Here is a 27,523-nt window from a genome sequence, read left to right on the forward strand (position 1 = left end):
TCTGGTGGGTCCAAGCACCTCTATCTGCCGCTACCTCCACGTGACGATCGTTCCATTGTTTCATCGCTCCCATACCGGCAGATGGTCGTGTGTGTTTAGTCTTAGCGCTTCGCAGCCTCCTTTATAGCTTTCAGCCCACTTCATCTCGGCTTCAGGTGCACTTCTGTGGTCCGGACTAAAAGCTTTACAAGTTACATTACATGAAAACCATCTACAGCACATTCATTGCATTTTTTCCAAAAACTTGGCCGGAACGTCAGAGGCAGATTCCACTTTATGCGCCGCATAAATCCCTATTTGTTGCCGTCATATACGATTTATCCTCATTTTGCTCCGTGGTGATGGAAAGCTGTTGAGAAGTTCATCTTCGGCGGAGTTAACACGTACATAAACTTTATGAGTTTACTTAACTGTACATTAAAAAACATTTCCAACAGCAGATCATTAACTTGCAATTAGATGAGAAACTAGTAAAGAAGACAAAAATGGCAGAAGTGCGTAAACCGGCTGGCAATAACCCGCACCATTTTATTTATTGATCGCTGCACCCGGCGCGGAGAGTCAGGATCCAGGATTTTACGAACCAGCCATAACTGCGATCTACATACGGCTCAGGGTCAAGGACACTAAGCTCTGGCAACTGGAAGATGGCGGGCGTCCAGGAGTCAATCACTGAGCGATGGCTGCAATGTATTATTCATCTAAGGACACTGCCCATGGGCTATCATACTATAATCAGCGTGTACGGCCAAAGCTGCGAGTGTGGATTAGCAGCGATACAAGCTTCTGTTTCCCAGGGTAGAAAGAAAAAAATAAGGACACTGTCAGGATCATAAGCCGAGAGGTACTGGAGGGCATAGCTGAGCTCAGCGCAGACACGTGCACCCGCGGGGAGGGGTAACACACAAGCACGCAGTGCAAGCCTATGGAGACAGGTACAACACAGCATAAACAGCCACCGAGGTGTTACAATTACAACCGCACGTCGATAAACACTTTCATCGGAATCAATAGAATCTGAGAGGGAAGGCGGAAAAGATGGTTTGACTCTAGTTTGTAGGTAAGAAAAAACAAAAAACATTCAATTAACCTCTAGGTGTAAAGGATGGATCAAAGGAGTTGGAATGCAAAAAAGGAAACAACGCCACTTTACTCTACTGGTCATTTGTGGTACTGCAGCTTAGAGTCCGTGAGCCTGGGTCAAAACTCAGCACAGGTCAGTTTTGCAACCTGCAGGAAATGAATGGAGGTTCGTGAAGGTCATGGACGGGACACCAATCCCATCCATGTGCCCTACGCAGGGACTCCTTTGTGTGCATATGGTTTAGACAAAGTGCTGCCACAGATTACCAAGTGTCTGTTCAGTTTTTGCATGTAAGAAAGCAAAACATTCCTCTGTTCACATCTAAAGTTGCTGGTAACACATTGCACGCTCGTATGCGTTCACACACTCCCAAATGCACCGTCTTCTGCCATGCAGTAAACTCAGCGCGAATTGTGCTGCAGATTTTGCCCGCGTAGTATGAAAAGTTCCCTGGGCCATGAATAAAGCTGAATGCACCCAGGACAGGATAACTAGACACCCCGCGCCGGTGCAGGGCCATTTGTCAGACGTCCCCTTCCCTTATTAAGACACATAGCTGCTGGCAGGAAATCAGCTTAATGTCTGACCAATCGGGCCGTCGCCTGGTGCGTCCTAGTGGGCAATGTCTCCTCCTAACTGCTGGCTGCAGGGCATATTAATCTTGCTTTACAAAAGCCCCTTGGCATTGTTTCCATGCCAGGCAGACGCTACCCTACAGCTAAATGATGACATAAATTTCGCCTGCGGTGTAACCTCACTATCCGCCGCGTACCGCGCTCACCGGAGGGGCTTGTTACTCCGCTCCTGATTAGACGAGACGTCTCCTGCACACATTTAATTGAATCTTTTGGAGAATTTTTCCATTCACCATCCATATGCCTCCAATTTTGTTTCTCCCCTTAAGCCTATGCATCGAGTCTCTCCTAATAAGACGTCTCGTGATACGGCGGGAAGGAAGCGACACGCAGATCACAGCGCATTTACCAACCTGGAATAATCCTCTCGCTTTTAAAGTTCAGCGGAGAGGACTCTCCCCGTTTCGTCTGCGACGTCCGAGCGCCCGATTAGAACAGTGAACTGTGCAATAAAGAGGCAGATTTAAGACTGACGGCAGCAGATGTGGCGGCCTCGCTGGCATCTCCTGGCTCCAAGGCATGGCGGATTTTTTTTTTAGGTTCACAAAGTATTATGAACTATTATTTACATTCATTACATAACACAGCTATCATATCATTCACTCTAAATTGTCCCTCTAATATTCCTCCTGGAAATGTTTGAAAAAATTTGCTGCTAGAGTTCGACTTGGCCATATGGCGAGTGACACCGGCAAGGCTGACCGAACATGGTCAGACTATGCAAGGAAAGCCTGGCTTGCAAGAGGAACTGATGTAGAGGAACATTTCCAGGAGGAATAACAGCAGGGACGGCATAACACAAAGTACTTAGAAAAGATGGTTCATAATACTTTAAAGGGATTCTACCACTAAATAGCTATTTTTTCTGCTTTAGACGTCAGAATAGCCTTTAGAAAGGCGATTCGTCTCTTACCTTTAGATGTGATCTCCGCAGCGCCGTTCCTTATAAATCCTGTTTTTTACCGGTATGTTAATGAGTTCTCTCACAGCAATGGGGGCGGTCCCCAGCGATCAAACGGCGATGGGGGCATCCCCACTGCTGCCCGAGAACTCTCTCCAGCAACGCCTCCTTCTTCAGCTACATCCTCTCCTTCTCTGTCGTCTTCCTTCTGCGTCAGCTCCGACACCTGTGCAGTCAGTTCTGCCAGCGAGACACTAGTAGAGCCGACTGCGCATGCCGGCGGCCATATTTTCGAGGCCACAATTGCGCGCACACTCCTCGAAGTCTTCGCTGAACAGAGCGTACTGCGCATGCTCAGTAAGGTCTGTACAGACTCTCCGAAGCCTGGATGACTACTGAGCATGCGCAGTACGCTCTGTTCGGCGAAGACACTCTGTTCGAGAAGCATACTGTGCGTGCACACAATTGCGGCCTCGAAAATATGGCCGCCGGCATGAGCAGTCGGCTCTACTAGTGTCTCGCCGGAAGAGCCGACTGCGCAGGCTTCGGAGCTGACGCAGAAGGAAGACGACAGAGAACGGGAGGAGGCAGATGAAGGAGGTGTCGCTGGAGAGAGAGTTCTCTGGCATCAGTGGGGACGCCCCCATTGCCGTTTGAGTGCTGGGGCCCGCCCCCATTGCTGCAAGAGAACTCATTAACATACTGGTAAAACTGGGATTTCTAAAACTGGGATTTCTAAAACTGGGGGGGGGGGGGGGAGTGCAATGTGATCCCTATATGGGGCCCACAATCTACATGGAAAGGGGGAAAAAAAAAAAAAAAGGCAATCCACGAAAAACGGACTGGGGTTCCAAAATCGCTTGTTAACCCGTCAGGTGCTGCATCCATACCGCCTAACATTGCACAGCTATTTAGGGGTATCGAGTGTAGAGAACCCCTTTAAGGCATAAAGGTCAAAGAAAATAAAGCCTAATCTCTTTCCTCCTCCCAGAATGATAATTTGTCTTCTGATTTTTACGTGGACACCTTTAAAGGAGTGAGGTCTCCGAATATCCTCTGGACATGAAGGAACGCGGCCATTTCTGCTTCAGTGCGGCACACGAGGGCGAGCGACATGACAGCTCGGTAATGATAGAGGATGGATATCATCGTGTGATGTGGGGCATGCACTCCTTATCGCCTGAGTGTGCAAGACGCTGCAAGTCTTTGAAATCGAGCAAAGCACGAGGACTGGGGAAGTGAACGGCGGAGACGGAGAGCAGCTTGAGATGACTCATGGCCGCTGTCTATAGGACGTGTTCTCCAGATTCCTGCTGCTGCTGCTCTGTGATCTCTGCAGAGAAAACATCCCTGGGCCATGTTACGTGTGGCAGACAGAGCGCGTCTGTGTACATCAAACCCCAGCCGGCTATGGAGCGGTGACTGGATGAAAGGGTTAACTATATCTGACATACTGCACAGCTAACGGGTCCCGGGGTTATGTATAGGGACCCTATAGAAAAATGCACTGTGGACTGCTGAGATGGACTGGACAGGCTCCTCACATCACTATAGACTTGTATATCCACCTCTATTCTTATAACTCGGCGTTGGGCGATTCCTCTGTTATTCCTCCGAGAAATTTAGGATGAAATTAATTGCAGTTGGGGCCTCTATGAATAGGGTTGTCCACTTTGGTAGCAAATCCGCGGTTATGATAGAAGGGAGATTCGGATTTCTCCTAAAAGTGTTATTAGGATACGTTCACACGATGTTACTGCAGGTCCCACCATGCAATGTGCTCCCAAATAATAACCCTGCCGAGAGATTAATACTCCTATTCATTCCAATGGGAGGTTAAGGCTGAACCCTCCTGAAGATCAGATAGCATGCTAATTTTTGACAACGGCCTTCAATTGAAACGAACGGGACACATTTTTGCAACGAAAATTCCACCCTTACACGTTACCCATTCCAATACAAAGTATAGAAGACAATGAATGGCTACTATCGCTAATAGAAGGGGGTGCCATCGTAAAATAAGGGGCTAAGAGTGCAAATGATGGGGTCACCAGAAGGAATCACCTTGTTCTCGCTTTCTACCAATGGCTACAGGTTCTATATGGACAGCTTTACTGGTGATCATCGGTGCTCTTTGTAGAATGGTCCAACATGGACAGACATGGACAGGAAGGTGATGAAGGGGAAACCAGGTCAGGACTATCATATTTTGTAAAGTAGTAACCAGCCAACCAAAATCCCGCATCTGGAACTTTTGAGGGAACCAAGTAACGAGTGCTCAATTCTGCAGCAGCGCCTCCGCAGGCAAAATTAAGCATTACACTATTCCTATTGTAACCGACAGTCTGTTAATTTAATGGATACCCATGTGCTGGATGTTCATTGTAGCCACAGTGGCTAACAGAGGAGGGTCCAGACCCAAAGACCCCCCCCCCCCCCCCCGAACCTGAGCTCCATAATACCGTCTTTCAGAACGATCCTCTAAATCAGGCAACACAAGAGGACGGCTCAGGGACTTCTATTTACATAGTATTTTTTTGGGAGGGGCTGCCCTTTAACTAATGTGAATGATCACATAATAAACTAGGACTAATAGAGAGCGCAGCAGCAGCTGTCACACCGCATCCAGGAACCTATAAATGATTCTTTGCCTCCATGAATATTATAAGGCTATTACGCTCACCTCTACTGTGACCATGAGCGGTCCGGTCCGCCAGCCTTATTTCCTACACGTTTTAATAGGTTATTATTAAACAAATGAGACCACCGCAACTAGTGGCGAGAAGCCAAGATGTTATCGAGCCTCCCGCGGTTATGCTCAAATAGATTTACAGCCCGGTATAACCTTGGTGCGTTTCTTTTTTTATAATGGAGTCACACTTAGCCATCTTTAGCGCGCGGAGTAATAATTCCATTATTATTGTATCTAACAAGACATTCCAAGAGTAACAGCGTTACGTGTCGGCAAGATGAGCAGCCCCGGAGCGTAATATATTAATGGCAGCGTTTTTTTTAATACAAAATCCATCTAAATCAAACCCTTTAATGTCATTTTGAGCTATTTGAACTCGGTGGATTATGAAAGAGGTGTTATGGCTTTCATATCGGAGGTGCCAGCTGTTCGCCACAAAGCTGAATTATCATCTCTTATTCGTCACCCGCAGTTTCTCTAATGTGAAGCATGGTGTCCATTAAACATGTGCGTGCCGGAGGAGCGAGAGGGCAAACACAACATCGCCGCCGTCCTAACCTGGCCTGATTAAACCCTGGTAATGATAGGTTCGTGCTGTACAAGTGAAATGACTCCTGGTTACAGGGATATTACGCTTCTCATCCTTCACCGTGTCCTGTAACTTTTAGATACGGCGGCGAGTGGACGCAAAAGGACTTTATTTCAAGATGGCTTTCATTATACTATATTAGCTGTGGCGGATCGTGATATGTAGAACGGTAATCGCATTGATACTTCGTTGTCCTGTATTATGTGTAAACTTTCACATTTCACAGTCCTTATATAGAATTACACTCATGTGGATGATACTCTAATGTATATTGGACAGTAATGTCCTATCAAATCTCCTCCAATGTTCGTTCCATCGTAACCTTTCTTGTTCTTTTTGTACGCACAGGACACATTGTCAATGATATCATAAGTTACTTGTAAGTCATTTCATCGTACTCATCTGTAGTCCCCAAAACTTACAACTGGCTCCTCAGAACCTGACACAGACCAGATTTACAGAACTGTGGAAATGCCCCGACTCGGACTCCGATGTGTCCACATCCCGATGTCAGCCGACGGAATAGGTAAAGCTCCTCTATTCACCAAGAAAACTAGTGATTTTATTCCCATTAAAGTAACAATGTAACAAACTGAACGTGTAATTATACAATATTAATTACATCATTGAAATGAATCATTTTATTTGGAAGGCAGAGTTGGAATCTAATTTTTTTGTCCAACTCTGGCTTCACCTAAAATTGGTCCCAACTCTGACACCACTGCTATTGGGAAGCGACTCAACACATAACTACAAAATGTCCACAGGAGTTTGACCCATCCAGGCGTCTCCTTACATTCAGAAGTTCCCCGTTAGTTTAAAGGAGTTGTCCAGGAAATACAGTTTTCCGCAAAGATGCCATGGAACGTGAAAAGACACAAAAACATACCTTTCACCTGTCCCCTGGCGTCTCCCACCATGGTACGGCCCAGCTGCTCCTGGGTGTTTGTTGTACATGAGCGCTGAGGACGCCCCGGGTCCTTTCTTTAGGTCACTGGCTGAACTCCGCTGTCACATGCCGCGAGAACTTCCTCCGGAACAAGCCCAAGTGCGCCGTTGGACCAGACACCAATGGGTTTGGTCCAGTGGTTCCGATGCCGCAGCTGCTTGGTGCCAAGAAGCCTTTCTGTCTGGGCCACAGTATTTTGCTATGGGGCAATAGACTAGATATTTGCCCTTGGTAGCCACAACTCTGTTAACCCCTAAATGGCCACTTGGTGATGATCTCTAGATGGGACACACTGCATCTGTTCCAACTGTTACCGCGTCCACTTCCAGGTCTTGATCAACATCCAGGAGATTCCTGTTTAACCAATGACTGGCTGAGGAGGTCACTTATGTGGCTAGTGATTGTTTGGACAGACGTTTTCTGTGTGTCCAGAAGGTAGAGACCGAAACATGAGATCGGTTTAGACAGTACCATTTTTTTGCACTGCTGGCAGTCTATGACATGCTGATAGAAAGTCTGACATCACGAAAAGTTAAAATATGAGAATGTAGTCCAGATCATTTACAGTCACTGCTGTATCTAATGGAAGGGGCGTAGCTAAGCCACAGGTGGTGTAGAGCAATCGCACACTGGTCCTTGAGACGGCACAAGAGGCTCATGGTACTGTATGTAGGCGCCCTATATAGATTTTGCATCAGGTCTGTGCTCCACCTTTGGGAGTCCTCTGAGCTAATCCTGAAGTTTTGGAAAGTCTATGAGATTAGAAAACCAGACAGGATAGTATATTAGGAAAACATCTCCTCGGGCTCGCACAAGAAGGGAGATGAAGCTTTCCATAAAGTGAAGATGTAACAGACTATTAAGTGACAGACTATTAAGTATCATGCCTGGAGCAGACGAATCACTCCAAGAGTCCATTAGAGAAGATCTTCAGACAAGTTCTCTAAGTAAACACTCAGAGCAGAGAGACTGATGTCGGAGATGGGAAGACGAAAGGTCTCCGTCACGGGGCAGTCCGTCACCATCTGTAGTGAAGATGCCAAAAGAGGTTTTCAGCCATTTCTTGGTTACAAGTCTCAGGCCCAGGGCTGACCACCATTTTCCCAGCTTCCTATATGATTGGATACGGGTTGTGTTTAGAGATGAGCGAACACTGTTCGGAACAGCCATTCCGAACAGCACGCTCCCATAGAAATGAATGGACGTAGCCGGTACGCGGGGGGTTAAGCGACCAGCCGCCGGCAAAGTGTACGTGCCAGCTGCTTCCATTCATTTCTATGGGAGCGTGCTGTTCGGAACGGCTGATCCGAACAGTGTTCGCTCATCTCTAGTTGTGTTTAATATGCATGATATGGTTATTTGCTACTATATGGTGGTATTATTTAGGCGTGACATGGATATGGGAGCAGTATGATGACAGAATTAAGACATATACCACAGCCATATACCTCAAATAGATGACTGACACCAATGGTGTCCGATGGTGATACTATGTCGTCCCCAAGAGCAAAGCTTCTTAAGTTCAATGGCTCAAGCATTTATCTTCTTCCAACATTGGCCGACATGGAGAAATTCAGGAAATCCTCTCCGTAGTAGATGGCCATCCAGTACTGCTCAAATGGCTCGATATTAACCTCATGTGTATGGCCAAGCGGTGTTCATTTCCATCTCTTCAAGTAAAAGGACCCGAGACTCAACGCTTTTGATCACCCTTTCCTCCGAAAATTTGACACCCCCCCCCATACACATGGCCATCCAGTCCTGCTGATATGAGCCTAATGGACATGGCAACTTTACATCACTTCCTTGGAGTAAAGTTTTTACCCAAGGACCCCGGAGACTGACCCCAGCCATCCAAGAGTCAAAATACCAAAAAGAATAACTCAAGGGCTTCGGTTACATTGAATCTTTTTCGTTTTCAGGGCCAATGTTAATTTTTGGCAAGGACTCAGCGAGTTGTAATGAATGCAGAGGTATAAGCCGAGCGCGCTCATCGTGGCTACAGAGCAGCAGTCAGGAGCCGAAGACGCTTTCAGCTATAAAATAACCTTTGCTTGTGTGCGGCTGTAGACTCCATGTGACTATGATGAATGGAGGCGTGCTGACAGCACATAAGCTCAGAGGGTATGACGAAAATACGCTCTCCTCTTTTTCATCCTTTGTTGCACACGCAGCAAGTCTGTGCTCTAATCCCCGGCTGACGTCACATACACTGGATAGATGGGGAATTTACAGATACAATAGAAATAAGTTCTGGCTCATTATATATATATATATATATATATATATATATATATATATATATATATATATATATATATATATATACACACACACGGCCTGGTCTGTAGTTATTAGCAAGGAAAACGAGGAACGTGCGCAGAGCATGTCCCCTAAATATACCATTATATTCTGGGCGCACACATGGCGTATGGACAGCCCCACCTGTGAATATCTGTGCGCAAGGTTGTGTATGACACAAAGATGGCTCCACTTCATAGATCAGACGACACAGTAGTATATAGTATATAGAGATGCCTCTATAAGTGTGGGGTCATGGATTGGCTCCGACTTTGCATTGCACCCACATAGGACTAAGCAAATGCTACCAGTTTGCCAAACTCCGCACTCACAAGATTGACACAGGGTATATAAGGCGAGAGCCGAGGGTCAGCCATTTAACCAAAGGGGTCAAAACCTGAATAGAAGATACCTAGAGGACAGTAAGAAGACATGAAGGGGAAGATGGGGTTCAGGATGGAAAGAGGGAGCAAGTCTTGGTCAGTAAAAGACTGAAAGTGAGCAATCACTGTTTAATTTGTATGCCAATTGTTGCAAATTTTATCTTTTTCCATATATTTTTGCATACAAAGTTTTGACTTCCATGAATGTCACACGGCTTGCAAAGCGGAAACGGTGCTTAGGGATGTGCAGGGTTGTCCTGAGTGTCGGATCCCCCCCGAACCTTCAATGAATGACGTATCCTAACCTATCCATCGCCACTAGATAGCAGCGGTGGTGAAAAACCGAGACAATGAGGAGACGGAGAAAGATAGAAAAAGGAACGTATTGGTTAAAACACATCAGTTAGCTCAAGCTACAAGTCTGTGTGTGATCCTGGAGACGTGAGTGCCCCTTTAAGACTTGGGTGCAGACTGGCATTATTTATCCACCAGCCTTGCCAAGCAATTTATATTTATAGAAAATAAAAGGCTAAGCCAAATAGCCTATAGGCCACAAAAAGAAAAAGCAAACAGACTCCGTCCCTGCTGACCTCAGCCCCAGAATTACGGCCATTATTCTCTTCTGCTAAACTAACAATAGTGACCTGAGAGGCAGCGGAGTGGAAATTAGCATAAGCCTGCGATCCATGCCAAGGCTCCGCGAGGTAATGTGACAGAGGCTGGACCCGGGAGACCGGCCGCTAACTCGGCTCTTACACAAGATTATTTCATGAAGTCTATTGCACACAGACTTTTTTGTAATCTTATGAAACCTCTTGAAAGGAGTTTCTGGAAACTTCAGGAAAAGTCATCAATGTGAGAGGACTTGTCCGACACTCAGTAACCCCATCTACCAGATGAGTATGGGACTATACAGTGTACAGGACTCATCCAACACTCTGTAACCCCAGCTACCAGATGAGTATGGGACTATACAGTGTACAGGACTCCTCCGACACTCAGTAACCCCATCTACCAGTTGAGTATGGGACTATACAGTGTACAGGACTCCTCCGACACTCCGTAACCCCATCTACCAGATGAGTATGGGACTATACAGTGTACAGGACTCATCCGACACTCTGTAACCCCAACTACCAGATGAGTATGGGACTATACAGTGTACAGGACTCGTCCGACACTCCGTAACCCCATCTACCAGATGAGTATGGGACTATACAGTGTACAGGACTCATCCGACACTCTGTAACCCCAACTACCAGATGAGTATGGGACTATACAGTGTACAGGACTCGTCCGACACTCTGTAACCCCAACTACCAGATGAGTATGGGACTATACAGTGTAAAGGACTCCTCCGACACTCCGTAACCCCATCTACCAGATGAGTATGGGACTATACAGTGTACAGGACTCGTCTGACACTCCGTAACCCCCATCTACCAGATGAGTATGGGACTATACAGTGTACAGGGTCGGCTTCATACTGTCCCGCCACACAGGCATATACAGTAGTCAGAAGAACAGTGTGCAGATCCAGAAGGCCCCTCCTATGCTCTACTGTATTACCAGGAGTGTAGCTACAGTCACACAGGCCCTGGTGCAAAATCCAAGCTTGGGCCCCCTGTGCAACTTTTCCTTACAACCATTGGCTGCGTTCCATCCAGACATTTTGCAGCATTTCCATTTCCCTTTCCATCTCTATCAGGGCTCAAAGCACCATGAAGTCTTCTTCACATCATGTCTGTGCACACAAGCTCCCCATCATTCCCATTAGTGCTCCCTTTTGTTTCATGGCCTCCCCCAAATATTATCTTCACTATATGCTGCTGGCCAACAGCTGGTTTTGCCATTAAAGGTTTAGCTGTCTCCTTTCTGACAGTGGAAGGCTGTGCATCACTATAGCTCACCTGGGTGCAGGAGTAATACATTTACCATGCACAGACTGACAACCATAAATGAGATTGAAGAAGTTTCTCCAGCCCTAGTATGTTGACTATACCCTGTTACCCCCATGATTTGAGTACCCTTGAGCCCCCTGATTTCAGGACCCTGTTGTAGCAGTGACCCCCTATAGTTATGCCACTGTATATTACTAAATGCAATAAACTCTTACCTGTTACTTCCTGGATAGTTCCTGGCACTTCAAGTTTTTCAGGAACTGCGGAGCCCTCTTCCAAAATACGGACAAGCTCCCTCAGTTTATTGCACTCGTCCCGGAGGTTCTGGATTTCATCCTTGCGTTGCTTCTGAGCCTGACTAGCAGGATTCATACTGAAATGAAGCACTTTGACTTTGCTGGGATCATAGGAGCCCTGAAAATAAAACATAGATTCTTATTACTGGCTGAATGTAGTCAAGGATTCACCTCTTGTCTAATGGCACTGGAGGTCTGGTCTGGTCTAATCTTTTATTCATGGTAACAATTAGTTATCAAGTGGGCGGTCCCAGCCCAGGACCTAATTAGAATATTGGGTGCTGAAAATAACAGAAGTGATTGCATTACATTGGGAGGGACCAGAGTAAAACCTCCCAATGTAATGGAATCAGCGGAGCGCCGCCTCTTGAAGAATGCAAAGATTTAGAGATGGCGGAGTTGGTGAAGGTTCCCTTTAAGGATATAGACTTGAAATTTCAAGGATTCTGAACCATGACCGCAAATTGTCAGAATATTATTGTGACACCTTTAAAGATTGGCGGATAAGGCAGACAAAGCGATGGATTGGCAAAAGAGCTCAACACGGTGTTTGGAGGTGAACCTGCAAGAAAATGATGAACCTCATTGAAATGCAACTTGCAGCATAATATAGATCATGGCAGGTCATCTCCATGAGAGTGCTGAGCCAAGAGGTCACTCATGTCCGATGAAATCCACAGTCTCTTATATACTTTACAGTAAATACATTGCCGCAGCACAAGGCCGGTCATCCGGGGTCTCCTCATTATTCTGCTATCTGAGGTCTGGACAGATCTCCACCCTAATACACCAACATCTGACATTTACCGTTATTGCCCCAAAAACGTTATGTAGGCTGGGTTGCCTTAAATTGCCTATTAAAGGAGTTATGACCCGAACAATAATTACCTTCTATCCATAGGATAGAGCAGACATCTCCAACTACCAGTTTGCAGGAGGCTCTTTCAGGTCCTGGCTTGGGTTCCCTGTACTGTACATAGGACAATTGGGAATCGCCCACAACGATACAGAGCTGAGACCATGACCCCGGTTACCCTGCACCCTTACACCCTGCCTGGAGCCCAGATCTCTAGAACTACGCTTGGCCATACATATGGTAGATCAAACAAGACAATTTTTCCCAGGTTGGGACTAGAGATGAGCGAACAGTGTTCTATCGAACACATGTTCGATCGGATATCAGGGTGTTCGCCATGTTCGAATCGAATCAAACACCACGTGGTAAAGTGCGCCAAAATTCGATTCCCCTCCCACCTTCCCTGGCGCCTTTTTTGCACCAATAACAGCGCAGGGGAGGTGGGACAGGAACTACGACACCGGGGGCATTGAAAAAAATTGGAAAAAGTCATTGGCTGCCGAAATCAGGTGACCTCCATTTTAGACGAATAGTGGATTTCAAATCCGGGTCATATGAGAATGTGAACTTTGTGACTATGAGACAGGGATAGCTGTACAGGCAGGGATAGCTAGGGATAACCTTTATTTAGGGGGGAATGTTATTAAAAATAACTTTTTGGGGCTCTATCGGGTGTGTAATTGTGATTTTTGTGAGATAAACTTTTTCCCATAGGGATGCATTGGCCAGCGCTGATTGGCCGAATTCCGTACTCTGGCCAATCAGTGCTGGCCAATGCATTCTATTAGCTTGATGAAGCAGAGTGTGCACAAGGGTTCAAGCGCACCCTCGGCTCTGATGTAGCAGAGCCGAGGCTGCACAAGGGTTCAAGCGCACCCTCGGCTCTGATGTAGGAGAGCCGAGGGTGCACTTGAACCCTTGTGCACCCTCAGCTCTGCTACATCAGAGCCGAGGGTGCGCTTGAACCCTTGTGCACACTCTGCTTCATCAAGCTAATAGAATGCATTGGCCAGCGCTGATTGGCCAATGTATTCTATTAGCCTGATGAAGTAGAGCTGAATGTGTGTGCTAAGCACACACATTCAGCTCTACTTCATCGGGCTAATAGAATGCATTGGCCAGCGCTGATTGGCCAGAGTACGGAACTCGACCAATCAGCGCTGGCTCTGCTGGAGGAGGCGGAGTCTAAGATCGCTCCACACCAGTCTCCATTCAGGTCCGACCTTAGACTCCGCCTCCTCCGGCAGAGCCAGCGCTGATTGGCCGAAGGCTGGCCAATGCATTCCTATGCGAATGCAGACTTAGCAGTGCTGAGTCAGTTTTGCTCAACTACACATCTGATGCACACTCGGCACTGCTACATCAGATGTAGCAATCTGATGTAGCAGAGCCGAGGGTGCACTAGAACCCCTGTGCAAACTCAGTTCACGCTAATAGAATGCATTGGCCAGCGCTGATTGGCCAATGCATTCTATTAGCCCGATGAAGTAGAGCTGAATGTGTGTGCTAAGCACACACATTCAGCACTGCTTCATCACGCCAATACAATGCATTAGCCAGTGCTGATTGGCCAGAGTACGGAATTCGGCCAATCAGCGCTGGCTCTGCTGGAGGAGGCGGAGTCTAAGGTCGGACCTGAATGGAGACTGGTGTGGAGCGATCTTAGACTCCGCCTCCTCCAGCAGAGCCAGCGCTGATTGGCCGAATTCCGTACTCTGGCCAATCAGCGCTGGCCAATGCATTCTATTAGCCCGATGAAGTAGAGCTGAATGTGTGTGCTTAGCACACACATTCAGCTCTACTTCATCGGGCTAATAGAATGCATTGGCCAATCAGCGCTGGCCAATGCATTCTATTAGCTTGATGAAGCAGAGTGTGCACAAGGGTTCAAGCGCACCCTCGGCTCTGATGTAGCAGAGCCGAGGGTGCACAAGGGTTCAAGTGCACCCTCGGCTCTCCTACATCAGAGCCGAGGGTGCGCTTGAACCCTTGTGCAGCCTCAGCTCTGCTACATCAGAGCCGAGGGTGCGCTTGAACCCTTGTGCACACTCTGCTTCATCAAGCTAATAGAATGCATTGGCCAGCGCTGATTGGCCAGAGTACGGAATTCGGCCAATCAGCGCTGGCTCTGCTGGAGGAGGCGGAGTCTAAGATCGCTCCACACCAGTCTCCATTCAGGTCCGACCTTAGACTCCGCCTCCTCCAGCAGAGCCAGCGCTGATTGGCCGAATTCCGTACTCTGGCCAATCAGCACTGGCTAATGCATTGTATTGGTGTGATGAAGCAGTGCTGAATGTGTGTGCTTAGCACACACATTCAGCTCTACTTCATCGGGCTAATAGAATGCATTGGCCAATCAGCGCTGGCCAATGCATTCTATTAGCGTGAACTGAGTTTGCACAGGGGTTCTAGTGCACCCTCGGCTCTGCTACATCAGATTGCTACATCTGATGTAGCAGTGCCGAGTGTGCATCAGATGTGTAGTTGAGCAAAACTGACTCAGCACTGCTAAGTCTGCATTCGCATAGGAATGCATTGGCCAGCCTTCGGCCAATCAGCGCTGGCTCTGCCGGAGGAGGCGGAGTCTAAGGTCGGACCTGAATGGAGACTGGTGTGGAGCTATCTTAGACTCCGCCTCCTCCAGCAGAGCCAGCGCTGATTGGTCGAGTTCCGTACTCTGGCCAATCAGCACTGGCCAATGCATTTCTATGGGGAAAAGTTAGCTTGCGAAAATCGCAAACTGACAGGGATTTCCATGAAATAAAGTGACTTTTATGCCCCCAGACATGCTTCCCCTGCTGTCCCAGTGTCATTCCAGGGTGTTGGTATCATTTCCTGGGGTGTCATAGTGGACTTGGTGACCCTCCAGACACGAATTTGGGTTTCCCCCTTAACGAGTTTATGTTCCCCATAGACTATAATGGGGTTCGAAACCCATTCGAACACTCGAACAGTGAGCGGCTGTTCGAATCGAATTTCGAACCTCGAACATTTTAGTGTTCGCTCATCTCTAGTTGGGACCATTGCGATAGATGGTAAATTGCAGATGATTTGGCATCTTACCATTGAGTCACTGAGATCAGTGGGTGTTTTACCTTCTGCTGTAAATGCAACCATGGGAAAGGCAGCCAAACCCAAGATGAAGTGGCCACCCGGGATTCAGATGCTTTTCCGACAGCTGCACTTTAGGCAGTGGTAAACGCCATCTTTTCTCTGGGTCTGATCACTGAGGCCCCCACCCATCATCAATTTACCTTCTATGCACACAATCAGTTCCTATAGGAAGCTGCTGATGCTATAACTACACAGTGAATGGAGCCAGGAGCAGGAGGCTCTGAGTACTGTGTAGCGGCTGTTCCCTATAGCAGCTGAGGGAGACCCCACTAATCTGATAAACTAAGGATAAATCATCAGTATCCAAATCCCAGAAAATTCCTTTAAGGAATGGTCAACTACAAGATGTCTAGGAGTGTCTCCTGTCACTGTATAGTTCTGGTGCCGGAGGCCCTCTATAACTTGATCAATGAGGTTGCTAAGAGTCAGAATTCCAAATCATTATATTGATGTCTATATTCAGCCTCACGCGGAGCTCTATGGAGAAGAGAGGGATGGAGTAGGATTCTCCTACTTGATTTATAACCTTGTTCTGTGCACCAGTAGCCTCTTACCTACAACCTAGCGGTGTTAAGAGTAAAGAATAGCAGCGAGAAGACATTTGAGCGTCTTTTCTACCCCCCCCCCCCCCCTTCATAGACTAATATGTAGAAAGTACTTCTGCCTGAAACGTGGAGAAGAAAACAGATTTCTTTATTAGGATATATCACAAAGTTTCATATAGTCACCTGTTCGATTCATTTATAAAGCCATTTATAACTGGAGTTACACTGGGATTCTGCGACATCGTTGCGTGCAAGAACTGACTGTCACTGCCTAAATCTGAAATATAATGTATCTCCATAACCTGGATTGTAAGTCTATTTACATAAGTAACATCTATAGGTACGACCAGGAGATAATATCTGTGGCCAAGAGGAGCCTCCGGGATGGTGCTGACCAAGGGTTTGCAAATAAAATACGTAGACAAGAGCGGAGACTAAATATATGATACGGTATAAATGATGAGACGCGCCATCCTAAAAGTGAATCATCTCACACCCAGAGAGCAGTAAATGTTCAAAGGCATTAATAAAAGAATAATCATCTCACAACGCACAGCGCCGGATATAAAACTAGATCTCGCTACACCTTCAAACGCAACATCCCAGGAACACACAACACATCAATCTTTCAAGTCTCTCCAAGCATGAAAGCCAACAAAATCATTGCAATGTTTTAGCAGCAGCAAAATGTAGAGATTACAGGTAACGCACCTGACGTAACATCGGCGGGTGTATGGTAACCGTCCTCAGCCCTGTAATATGACAGTCCTACAAGAACGGAAGGATAGGCAACATACACCGACCATCCGGAACATCAAAGCCTAAAAGTGTGTTGGAACTTATTCTGCAAGACTTTTATAGATGTCCTGTGGTCTGGCAACAAGATGTGACGAGTCTTTATAGTCTGTAAGTTTCAATATGGCGTCTTCATGGATCAGACTAGTCTTCCAAGAAATCCCACAGATCTGGATCACAATCTGGGAAATTTGGAGGCTACGTCATCACCTTGAACCACCACGTTCCTCAAACCAAGTGTGGCATGGAAGAAGCAATATCATTGCCATAAATTGTCAAGTAATATCCACATGAACGCCAGGTCTGCCAGTAGAATATTATCAAAAAGTTTGTGTTTTTTTTTTGCCATGTTGACTCTCAGTGCCCTCTCTTCCACCATTAAATAAGGCACATATACCCAATCGCCCACATGATGCAACAGAAAACCTGATCATCAGACCAGTCCACCTTTCCCATTGCTCCATGGTCTCGTTCTCCTGCACTTTTGGCAGTGGACATAGGTCACCTTGGGCGAGGGCAATCTACACCAAGCTACAATATACTCCTCTATGTCAAAGGTTTTGCAGGACCTAATCAACGTTTTATAATGTACTTATGAGCTACCATATCTGGTCTATGGAGGTCTGATGCCCAGAACTTGCTCAGATCAATGGTTTCAGGCTCCTCTAGGTAATGGAAGCTGCAGCTTTGGACGGGGAGTGGATGGAGTCTGCTCCTCTTCAAGTAATAGGAGAGTTTCCTGGCTTAACTGCTCTTCAGTAAATGGGCTGCTACTCCATTCCTATTAATTCACCGCAACCACTGCATGCAATCAGAACAGCTGGTCTGTGTAGGTTTTGGGTCTAAAACACCCACAAGTCAGATACGGATAATCCAGACAAACCTCAACTCTTCCACATGCCGTAATGAGCCTTGACCACCCATGATCCCATTGCTGGTCATAGTTTGCAATTTCTTGGATCCTTTTTGTTACGTACCAACCACCGTATACTGGTAACACCCCACAAGACCATCCATCTAGTCATCACGGTTTAGTCCTTGTCACAGTCACTCAGATCCTTGAACTTGCCCATTTGTCCTGCTCGTGACCAAAGACCTACAATAGAGAATCCGCCATCATACGAATAACTACAGTCAATACCTCCAGTATAACACGTAGTTAGAGGGATTATAGTAAAGGCAAACCATAGGGAGCAGTGAATGCCCTATAGTAGATATCAGAAGTCACCCAGGACAATTAGATTCTTGTCTTCCACTTTTCCATTATCCTTGTCGCACCGGTGAGCGACTCTAACAACATCAACCGCGTAAAATGTTATTACTTTGGTCTCTTGCTTTTCTGAGTACATTGCCCGATAAAGTTTGTCATTTTTACAACTGCACAGCAACCAAATACACGGTTGACACAGAGCGTTTACACCTTCCACTTGTTGGGAGCGGACATAAAGATTTATGGGCAACAACTTACCAGGAGACTGGACTTCAGGCCTCCAAATTAGACCGTAAACAGCTGTAACAAGCTGAGCCCGGCTGGATACTTCAGCGGTGACAGGACCTCAGCGCCCACTTCTAATTCCTGCAGAATGGAGCGCGGTGTAATATGGAGCAGGTGATTACAGGCCGGAGGAGATTTATATGTCCCGTCACAAAGCAAAACAGCTAACACTAATAATACGGAAGGTAAAGGTCGCCTTCCAGGACCATGTGCACAACACAAACACAAAAACATTGCTTCCCTTTGTCTCCAAACTACCGAAGAGCCAACAATTTAATGGGAAGTCGTCTTCCCTCACTCCAGACACATCCTGGGGTTAATTGGCTTCCCGTGTAGCTGCTCCAAGACTCTGTCCATCTACTGAATATCGAGAAAACTGATTAGAAGATCCATCGTACCGGGCATAACAAGATAAAAGAAGACAAAATGGTGCAGGAAAGGAGGAATAGATACTGTGTTTATATAACTCGGAGCAGTGCCCCACAGTGGTGGAACCGCAGGAGTACAGTCGCCTCAATCATTTGTAACAAGTTGTAGATACATTTTGTAAATTTATATAATAGAATATATTTATTTCACTTTTTTTTTTTTTTCCAGGATTGGATCACACAAAAATAGATTTTGTAAAAGCAGCATAGGCAAAAATTATATTTAGATGGAGATCCTGCTGCAGCAATAATAACCCCAAAACAGCTGCAGCAGGCAATAGGGACATGCAGCATTTAAAGGGAAAGTGTCGCCAGGAAATTGTTTAAATCAGGGTTTATTCATTTTGCTGACTCTAGGTTCACACTTGCGCTTGGGGATCTGAAAACTATGAACCCTATCTGCGATGTGATAAATCGGAATAGGTCCCTGGTTACCCAATGTAGGTGTGACCTGATTGTTTGCACGGATACAAAGCTGGACATGCAGGACTTTGTGTCCGTGCAAAAAAAAAACAAAAACAATAAACGGGTTCCACGCGGAGAGGCTGCATACAGACATTGAAATGAATGGGCTTTAAAACTGACCACTGGGAAGCTGTCCCCTTATCCAGTCTCCCAGGGGAATAGGACGGAGACCCTGCAGGCGGACCTGGGTGCAAATGTGAAAGACCCATGACAGGCTCCCATTACAGCCCCTCTAACCATACGACATTGGTATCTTCATATGTGACGTTCGGCCTTCTCTGGTGTCTGGGTCCCTGTTCTATGGCTACCCCTGTAGACAATGCGGCTGCTTCCGGACTATTATACGATTTCGCACTGAGGCCATGTTTCATATAGTCAGTAGGGTTGAGCCGATCTTAAGATTTCAGGATCGATTTTAAAATCTGATCATTCTCCAGCCGATCCCGATCGTCAAATTTGCTCAATCGCCGATGGGGATCCGATCGTTCAACCCTATTCATGATATATACATATACGTATTTTGAGATAACCTCTGACCTCGATCCCACCGGAAAAGATCAGGATCGGAATTCTGATCGCGATCGTGAAATTTACTCAATCACCGATCGGAATCCAATCTATTCCCATCCCGATCGCTCAACCCTAGTAGTCAGACACTCTAGTACACCAGATAATAATTCCCCGTAACATGGGCGTAAACTGTGGCCGATTGCTTATTTCTCAATTTTCAATCCAGTGCCGAAACTTTTTTTTTTTTTCTTGAAAAATCCTTCAAAATATTAACATGACTTCAACCTTAACTTTAGGTTTATGTTTCAGCACATTTAGGATTAATAGAAGGAAAACGTCCCAGCCAGCAGGAACGAACTGCCCTGCATATCAAATTCATTTCCCACATGGATTTGCGCTGTGAGAAGGAGGAAGGAAAAAAATAGGAAAAAAAAAAAAAAAAAAAAGCACAGATAAGACTAAATCCTAATGCATATTTATAAACTACACGGCATACAAAAATAAATCAATATTCTCTCACTAAATGTATACGGCTTGAATAACTATGAGTTTGCGAGTTACAATTGGTTCACCTACGTCTTGGCAGATCCCTGAAAGCCTCTCTGTGCATACTAAAAATTCTAATTAGTTGTGTGCTTGAGGAGCGGAAGTCTAGAGTGTTCCCATCTCCAGCTTACAGGCTTCAAAGCCTCGCGCATCAAATTGAAACACTTCTGGATACAAAGTACATTGCTTGTAACGCAGGAGATATGGTATCGGCAGCTCGGGCAAGTCTAATAGAGGGGTGATATTCGGGAACGACACAGAGAATTTCCACTAAGTCGGATGTTAGAGAGGGAGACGGAAATACGGAATTCGCAATAACGCTCTAGAACGTTGGGGGGACGCTGAAATGATACAAATGGCCTATAAAGTTGACCTTGGTCATTTGGGGTTTGTTACACCTTGCACTGAGTTATATGATCGGTATGATCATCTTATTACCCCTGACCCTTGAGCATGCCCTCAACACCTACCGTATGGCATCAGTAAGCATGACCACATTGCATAAGTCACGTCAATCCGAGACATTAAACTATCAACGGGACCTTCTGGAAGGGCGGATTAGTGTCTCACATATTCCTAGAAAAGGTCTGTCAATGGAGTCCATAGCGTAAAAATCTTGTTAGAAAACTACGTCAACCAACGCAGAGACCAATAGACATTTATTGGATGGAAAAATGGTTTTCTGATACTGAAATGCTCATTGCGGTTCCGGCCCGCTTCCCATAGACATATACACTGTCTACCAATAAGTATTTAGAATAGAAAAACACAATTCCTTCCTATACAATTGTTGGTAGACCCAGAAGCTTCCTTACGGATGGGATTGAGCGACACAATCTTTCGGATGCCTGGTGACACTCCTGGTGTATGTGAGCCATCGGTTGGGTGCGGTGTCTCTGTCCAGCACCCGTCAGTCTCCATCTCCCCGTTTCGGGGATCTGCCAACTCGGGGGACATTCTGACAATCACCGTTCACCTTCCACTTCATAATCACATAGGCCACTGTTGATTTTGGGTAATTCAGTTCGCTTGCTATGTCCCTTAAGGATAGACCATTTCTGCGGTACCCCATAATTACCCCTGTCTCGAAATTGGACAACTTTGCACTTCGTGGCCTCTTGCGTGCAACCAATGCTGTTTCCAATATGACGTACATCACGCCTGCAGATATCTTCATTTGCACGGGTGTCCAAATACTTATTGGTAGATGGTGTAGAAGGTTAATAAGGTTGCAATTATTTGGCAGCATTTCGGGTTTCGTGATATTGGATGTCAATGTTGCTTCCTATTAAACGTATACGAAAAGTACAGAAAAAGTTGGACATACAAGGGAAAAAACCAGAGCTGAAGCCTGAGCGCTGTATGTCAGTAATCCCTTGTACGGAGAGATTATTCTTTTTATACATTTCGGTGACAGATCAAGCTTACAAGGCCATACTAAATATCAGATTTGTATGCAAGTCAAAAAAATCCATCATCTATAGAAAGATTACCTCCCCCTACAGCCCGGCGATGACCATCTCTCCGACTCCTACTTATAGCCTGCACGATGATAGATTTCATATCTTAAGCCCTCAGGTGGTGCAATGAAAAGGGAAAAAAAAAACGACACTGAGGGATCTTGAAATATCCCATATGTGTAGCAAAGGGATAGAGCCACGTTCTGCTGGGCCCATTGAGGAACCTTAAATCCTTTGTGCCTCAGGAGTCTGCCACTCAACCTTGACATAAATCTGGCTCTTGGGCAAACTGAAATCTATGCAAACGTAGGCAAGTGGAGCGCTAGGTAATCCTCTGGATTGTATGAGCATGTTCAGCCGCAGACGGAGCCCCAAAGGAGCGGCACAGACCTACCTGGGAGCAATTAGGAATGACACTAAGCTTGGCCAGATAGTGGCGGCAGACATCAGACAAGGAGGATAGGTGTGCAACTCTTACCGCCTGGTTTTTCGATCGCGAGTGAGATATTTTGGGTACGGCAGACGAGGTGGGCTTATCATACAGACACACATTGGGGAATAAGCAGAGCTGATACACACGGTGTGCTGGGTAATGAGGAAATGTCTTCTTCTAATTAAGAGCTAGTTAATTAAAATGTGTCTACATCAAGCAAAGCAGGAGCGGTGATGCAGAACCACCGCTGAAGAGCTCCACCACCGGGTCAAGAAATACCGACTCCTCGAATAGTCCTCGCTGATCATTATTGGAATTTGCTTATTCTGCAAAATGATTATTTTTATTTCATCAATGACAATAAAAAAATATAAAAAAAACATTCAGATAATTTGATTAAAAATGGTGCTCTCAAGGTGTAGATATATAGGTGCCGGTCTAATAGTAATAGGCTATAAGCCAGCACTGGGCACCGCACATTCATCATGTGACTGGCACCATATAGAAGGCTTATGTGTATACATTTGGAATAAGGGACATCCATCCCCTTGTGGCTTGTAGATGTGCGAGTGCATGTTATATCAATAGGCTGTACCTGTGCCTCCTCCACCATATACCAACATGGGCCTGTCTGCATCCTGCAGTGAACCATTGCTACACCATCAGGTAAATATGGACTTGGTTTCAGTTATTGAGTGATGGGAATAGTCAGCCATTACTAATATATGGCGCCTTTTGTTTCTATTGTTAAAGCATGGACAAGACTCAAGACCTGATCCGCTGGAATTTCCTGTGTGCACATGTGCCTGTTACCATCCCCCCACGAGCTAAGGACAGCATGGCCACTATGAGGCAGACAAAGCTGGTGGAGAAACCTACATGGAAGTGTGGACTTCTTCTATCAAGGAGATGATTTCTGGAGTCTATTGCTATGTGTGAAGATGCTACAGCTGACTGGTATTTCGTTCTATTACCGTATTTTCCGGACTATAAGCCGCACATAAAAACCTACGATTTCCTCAGAAATCGTAAGTGCGGCTTATAGTCCGGTGCGGCTTATATATGGATGGAAGCGGTGGCAAAGACTGCGTGCCGCTTCCATACATACATAAAAGGCACCGTAAGGGTGCATTCACACTACCGAACGCCGGCGTGTATCACAGCCGTACACGCCGGCGTTATAGCAGGGCTGCCGGACACTTCCTATTCATTTCTATGGGAGCAGGCATGCGAGCGCTCCCCATAGAAATGAATGGACAGACACTTCCCATTCATTTCTATGGGAGCCGGCATGCGAGCGCTCCCTATAGAAATGAATGGAAAAAAGCAGTCCATTCATTTCTATGGGGAGCGCTCGCATGTCGGCTCCCATAGAAATGAAGAGGAAGTGTCCGGCAGCCCTGCTGTCACACTGAAACAGAACGTGAAACTTACCCAGCGGTGCAGGGCGGGCGGGCGGGCATTCAGGCCTCCTCTGCCTCCGATGTTCCGTCCTTCTCCTCCGGCGCTCGCTGATAATGGCCGGGGCGCATGCGCAATATCATAATGCTTCTACTGCGCATGCGCCCTGGCCATTATCAGCTTGCGAGCGCCGGAGGAGGACGGAACATCGGAGGAAGAGGAGGCCTGAATGCCCGCCCACCCTACACCGCTCGGTAAGTTTGACATTCTGTTTCAGGCTTTTATTTTAAAACGGGGGGGTAGTTTAACCTAACGTTTACGGTTGGGCTCTATCAGCATGATTTTGCTGATAGAGCCCCTCCTCGCCTGCCGAGCGCTTCCAATAGAAGCGGCTGGCACGCGGGGGGTTAAGCGGCCGCTGGCAAAGTCTGCCTGCCGCCGCTTTCAATAAGATATAATGCGCACCGGACTGCGGCTTATAGTCCGGTGCGCCTTATATATGAACCGAGACGGACTATAAGGCGCTCATGGGCAATGCGGCTTATAGTCCAGTGCGCCTTATAGTCCGTAAAATACGGTACTGTGGACACGTGGGACTCTGTTACAGCCTGGGAACCATCACCCACCTACCCCAGGAGTTTATGGAGGCTTGGCAAGAGAGCAGCACCCGGTCTACCTGGATGGCTTCAGACTTCTTTTGGCAGTAGAACACAATGGTAAGAAGAAAGGAGAAGGAGGAGGAGGGCTTGTGATGAAGGACATTTGGGGCATTTTTTGTGGTTAAGGAACAATAGCGCTGATGCAAGATACCGAACTATCAGCTGTGAGCAGGAGATCTCACCACCTACCAAAGGAACTACCACATGTTATCGTGATAGCTGCATATGTCCCCCACCTCTGCAAAAAAATGTTTCCGCCTGCTATATCTACATTCTGTGACCCCCCTCCTCATGTCCTCCAACCACAGTCGGCTGTATTATTAACATCACTTCACACAGAGAACTAAATGATCCTGCAGTGTGTCTGTGTTTCTTTAAATATATAAATATATATATATATATATATATATATATATATATATATATTCCAATCCGCCAGTAACCTGAATAGGTGGAAGATGTCCTTTTATTGGAAAAGCAATACCCCACATATCAGTCCTCACAAAAGCCTTTCTCCAGTATAGATGAGCGAGTAGTATTCGATCCAATACCTCCCCCTGCATAGTTATTGGTGTAATCGGTCGCAGACCACATGGTAAAAGCCCCTCCCACCTTCCCTGGCGCTTTTTTACACCAATAACTATGCATGGGAGGTATTCTATCAAATACTACTCGCTCATCTCTATTCTCCAGTGTAAATATACATGTACCCCAGTACCATTTAATCAGGAATATAAAGCATAGTCATTCTCTCAGGTGGCGTATACGGATAAGTCATTGTTTAGGAGTAATACGATCTTAGGCCATCCATTAGGACTTGTATTTTGCATTATTTAGCAGTTCTCGCTGAGCTGGAGATTGGCTGCTATATACCACGCACAGTAAGTAGAGGAGAATCTGCTCCCCTATTTTCACTCTCAGAATCAGCCCCAGAATCATGCAGGAAAGACTGTATAGCGTACTGACCTATACTGATGTAAGAAAGCACTTAGGAAGTATCTGTCACAGTTCATTCAGCTGCTTTCACTCTACAGCTTTGCTTTTCTTTCTCTCTTATCTCATGCCCATTCTTCCGCCTTTCCCTCTCCATACACTTCTTTAGACATGTGTAACCTGTGTAAGTGGATTTACCTCTCAACACCATCAACCTATCCTAAAAAATGCTCTCAAGTATAAAAAAAAAAAGAAAAAAGAAAAAAATCAAATCCTCAGTATTTGCAAGTGTACACTGTAATTTTATCGAATAAGTTACAGACACCTTAGGGCTAGTTCACATGGGGACATGGAGGCTGATTTTGACAGCTGATTTCGCTTCAAAATCAGCCTCCATAAAATGTAGCCCTATGTGAATTGCTCGCTTTTTTTTTTCTGCTAGCTTGCTAGCAGAACAAGAAGTGACATGACCTTTCTTCAGGCGTTTAACGCCTGAAAAAATGAATTGGAGTCTATGGGGCGCTGAAAAAACCGCTAGTGGTTTTTGGTCGCTTATTTTTGCAGCTGTTTTGGCAAAAACAGCGACCGAAACTGCTAGCGTTTTTTTTATCATGTACTTAAAAAAAAAAAAAAAGTTTAAAAAAAACAGTGACCAAAAAAGCGTCAAAAACAGCGTCCAAAGAAAGCGACACTGAAAAATCAGTGCCAAAATCAGCGAGGCTTTTTTCACGTGTGAACTTTAGGTGCTCCAATCTGGAGCACACTGTGCTTCCTGTATGAACAGAAGGTCGAATGATCAAAACAAGTCAGATCAAGGAACGAACGGTTTTGCACTGAGAATCTGACAACCTGGAAATATGTACAAGAGCAGAGAGGAGATCTGTGCTCTAGAGGGGAGCACATAACTTTACAATAAAAACTACTTACACAGTCATTCTTAAATAGAGAGGACAAAACAATGTCACCGGAGCGCTTCTTTAATTCCAAGGCAACCGAGTGTAGTTTGTGTGAAGAATAGACAACAGATACAGCTTACTTTTCCTCTACGAAGATGTAAGGGTGTCTTACACACAGCATATTCTATTTGACAACCTAATGCCTATTATTCATCTACCGCAGCGATAAGCCTATTTCCTAGTGCTGCCCTCCCCTACCACCACTCGGTGCCCTCTCGTAGACAAGGCTTTCGTCATCCGGCAGGTGGTATAACGCCGGAAGCAACAATACACGTGAAGCACAAAGACGAGGACACGTCTGCCTTTCTACCCGCTCTGAATGCATACCGTAGATTAATTACTTTGACTATCGTTCCCCAGCATCTGCGAGACGTATGAAATCACAGGGGTATTGAAATATTGGAGTTTGCAATATACTTTGAGAACTTTATGGGGAAAAAAAATTGCATATAGTATATTTCACCTACCTCCAACTCCCCACGTTCCTTGTACTCATAAATTCAATTACCTGGCAGCAGCCACTGAAAACCATTAATGATAATTTTATTCTGCGTTTGCTGTAAAACTCCAAGGCAGATTCTTATCTGATGTAGCATTTTGGAATTCTTGATGCTTTGTGCAGAGGCTGAATGGTGGCGGCCTGGCAGCAAGAGGAAGAGTTCAGAGAGGAGGAAAGAAAAAAAAGGCTTTTCTTAACTAGAAAATGTCCTATCTTCATTTACAGTTCAAAGACAGAAGCAAAAAAATAAGGGAGATTTGGAGATAAAGGGAAATTATACAGGGTTTTCTCTGGAGTAAAGGAGGTTTCAAAGCAAAGTCTCACAATTGCCTGATCCTCGGCACAATCGTTTCCATCCATGTGACGGAGAATAAGCAAAAGGAAGATTGAGCGGCTTCCGGATGAATGGCGCCCGCTGTTAGAATAAACATTTATTGTGATGGAGCTTTTATTGGGAACACAAAATGTTCAAAGGAGAAATGCATTAGGCATCGAATACAATCAAACTGATAAAATAGCAGAAGGGAGGCGATAGGAGGAGGGGAGGGAGTATTGGAAGACAAAACACTGCCAAATTGGAGGTCATGGTGGATGAAAGATCGAACCAACATCTACGATCAACAGGTGACAGATCACTGCTTACCAGAGTAGAAGACAGTGGTATAACTTGTGGGCTTGGTGCAAACTTTGGCTGGGG

At 45.9% G+C, this 27,523-nt stretch overlaps 1 protein-coding gene across 1 annotated transcript in view; it reads right to left on the minus strand.

Annotated features, from left to right (window-relative positions):
- MAD1L1 (mitotic arrest deficient 1 like 1) overlaps positions 1-27,523 on the minus strand; it is a 428,393-nt gene that overhangs the window by 140,411 nt on the left and 260,459 nt on the right. The window contains exon 16 of the mRNA XM_075284203.1: positions 11,651-11,849. Within this exon, the coding sequence (XP_075140304.1) occupies positions 11,651-11,849 (199 nt within the window). The remainder of the gene's footprint in view (positions 1-11,650; positions 11,850-27,523) is intronic.

Source organism: Leptodactylus fuscus, chromosome 8 (assembly GCF_031893055.1).
Source record: "Leptodactylus fuscus isolate aLepFus1 chromosome 8, aLepFus1.hap2, whole genome shotgun sequence".
Taxonomy (NCBI): domain Eukaryota; kingdom Metazoa; phylum Chordata; class Amphibia; order Anura; family Leptodactylidae; genus Leptodactylus; species Leptodactylus fuscus.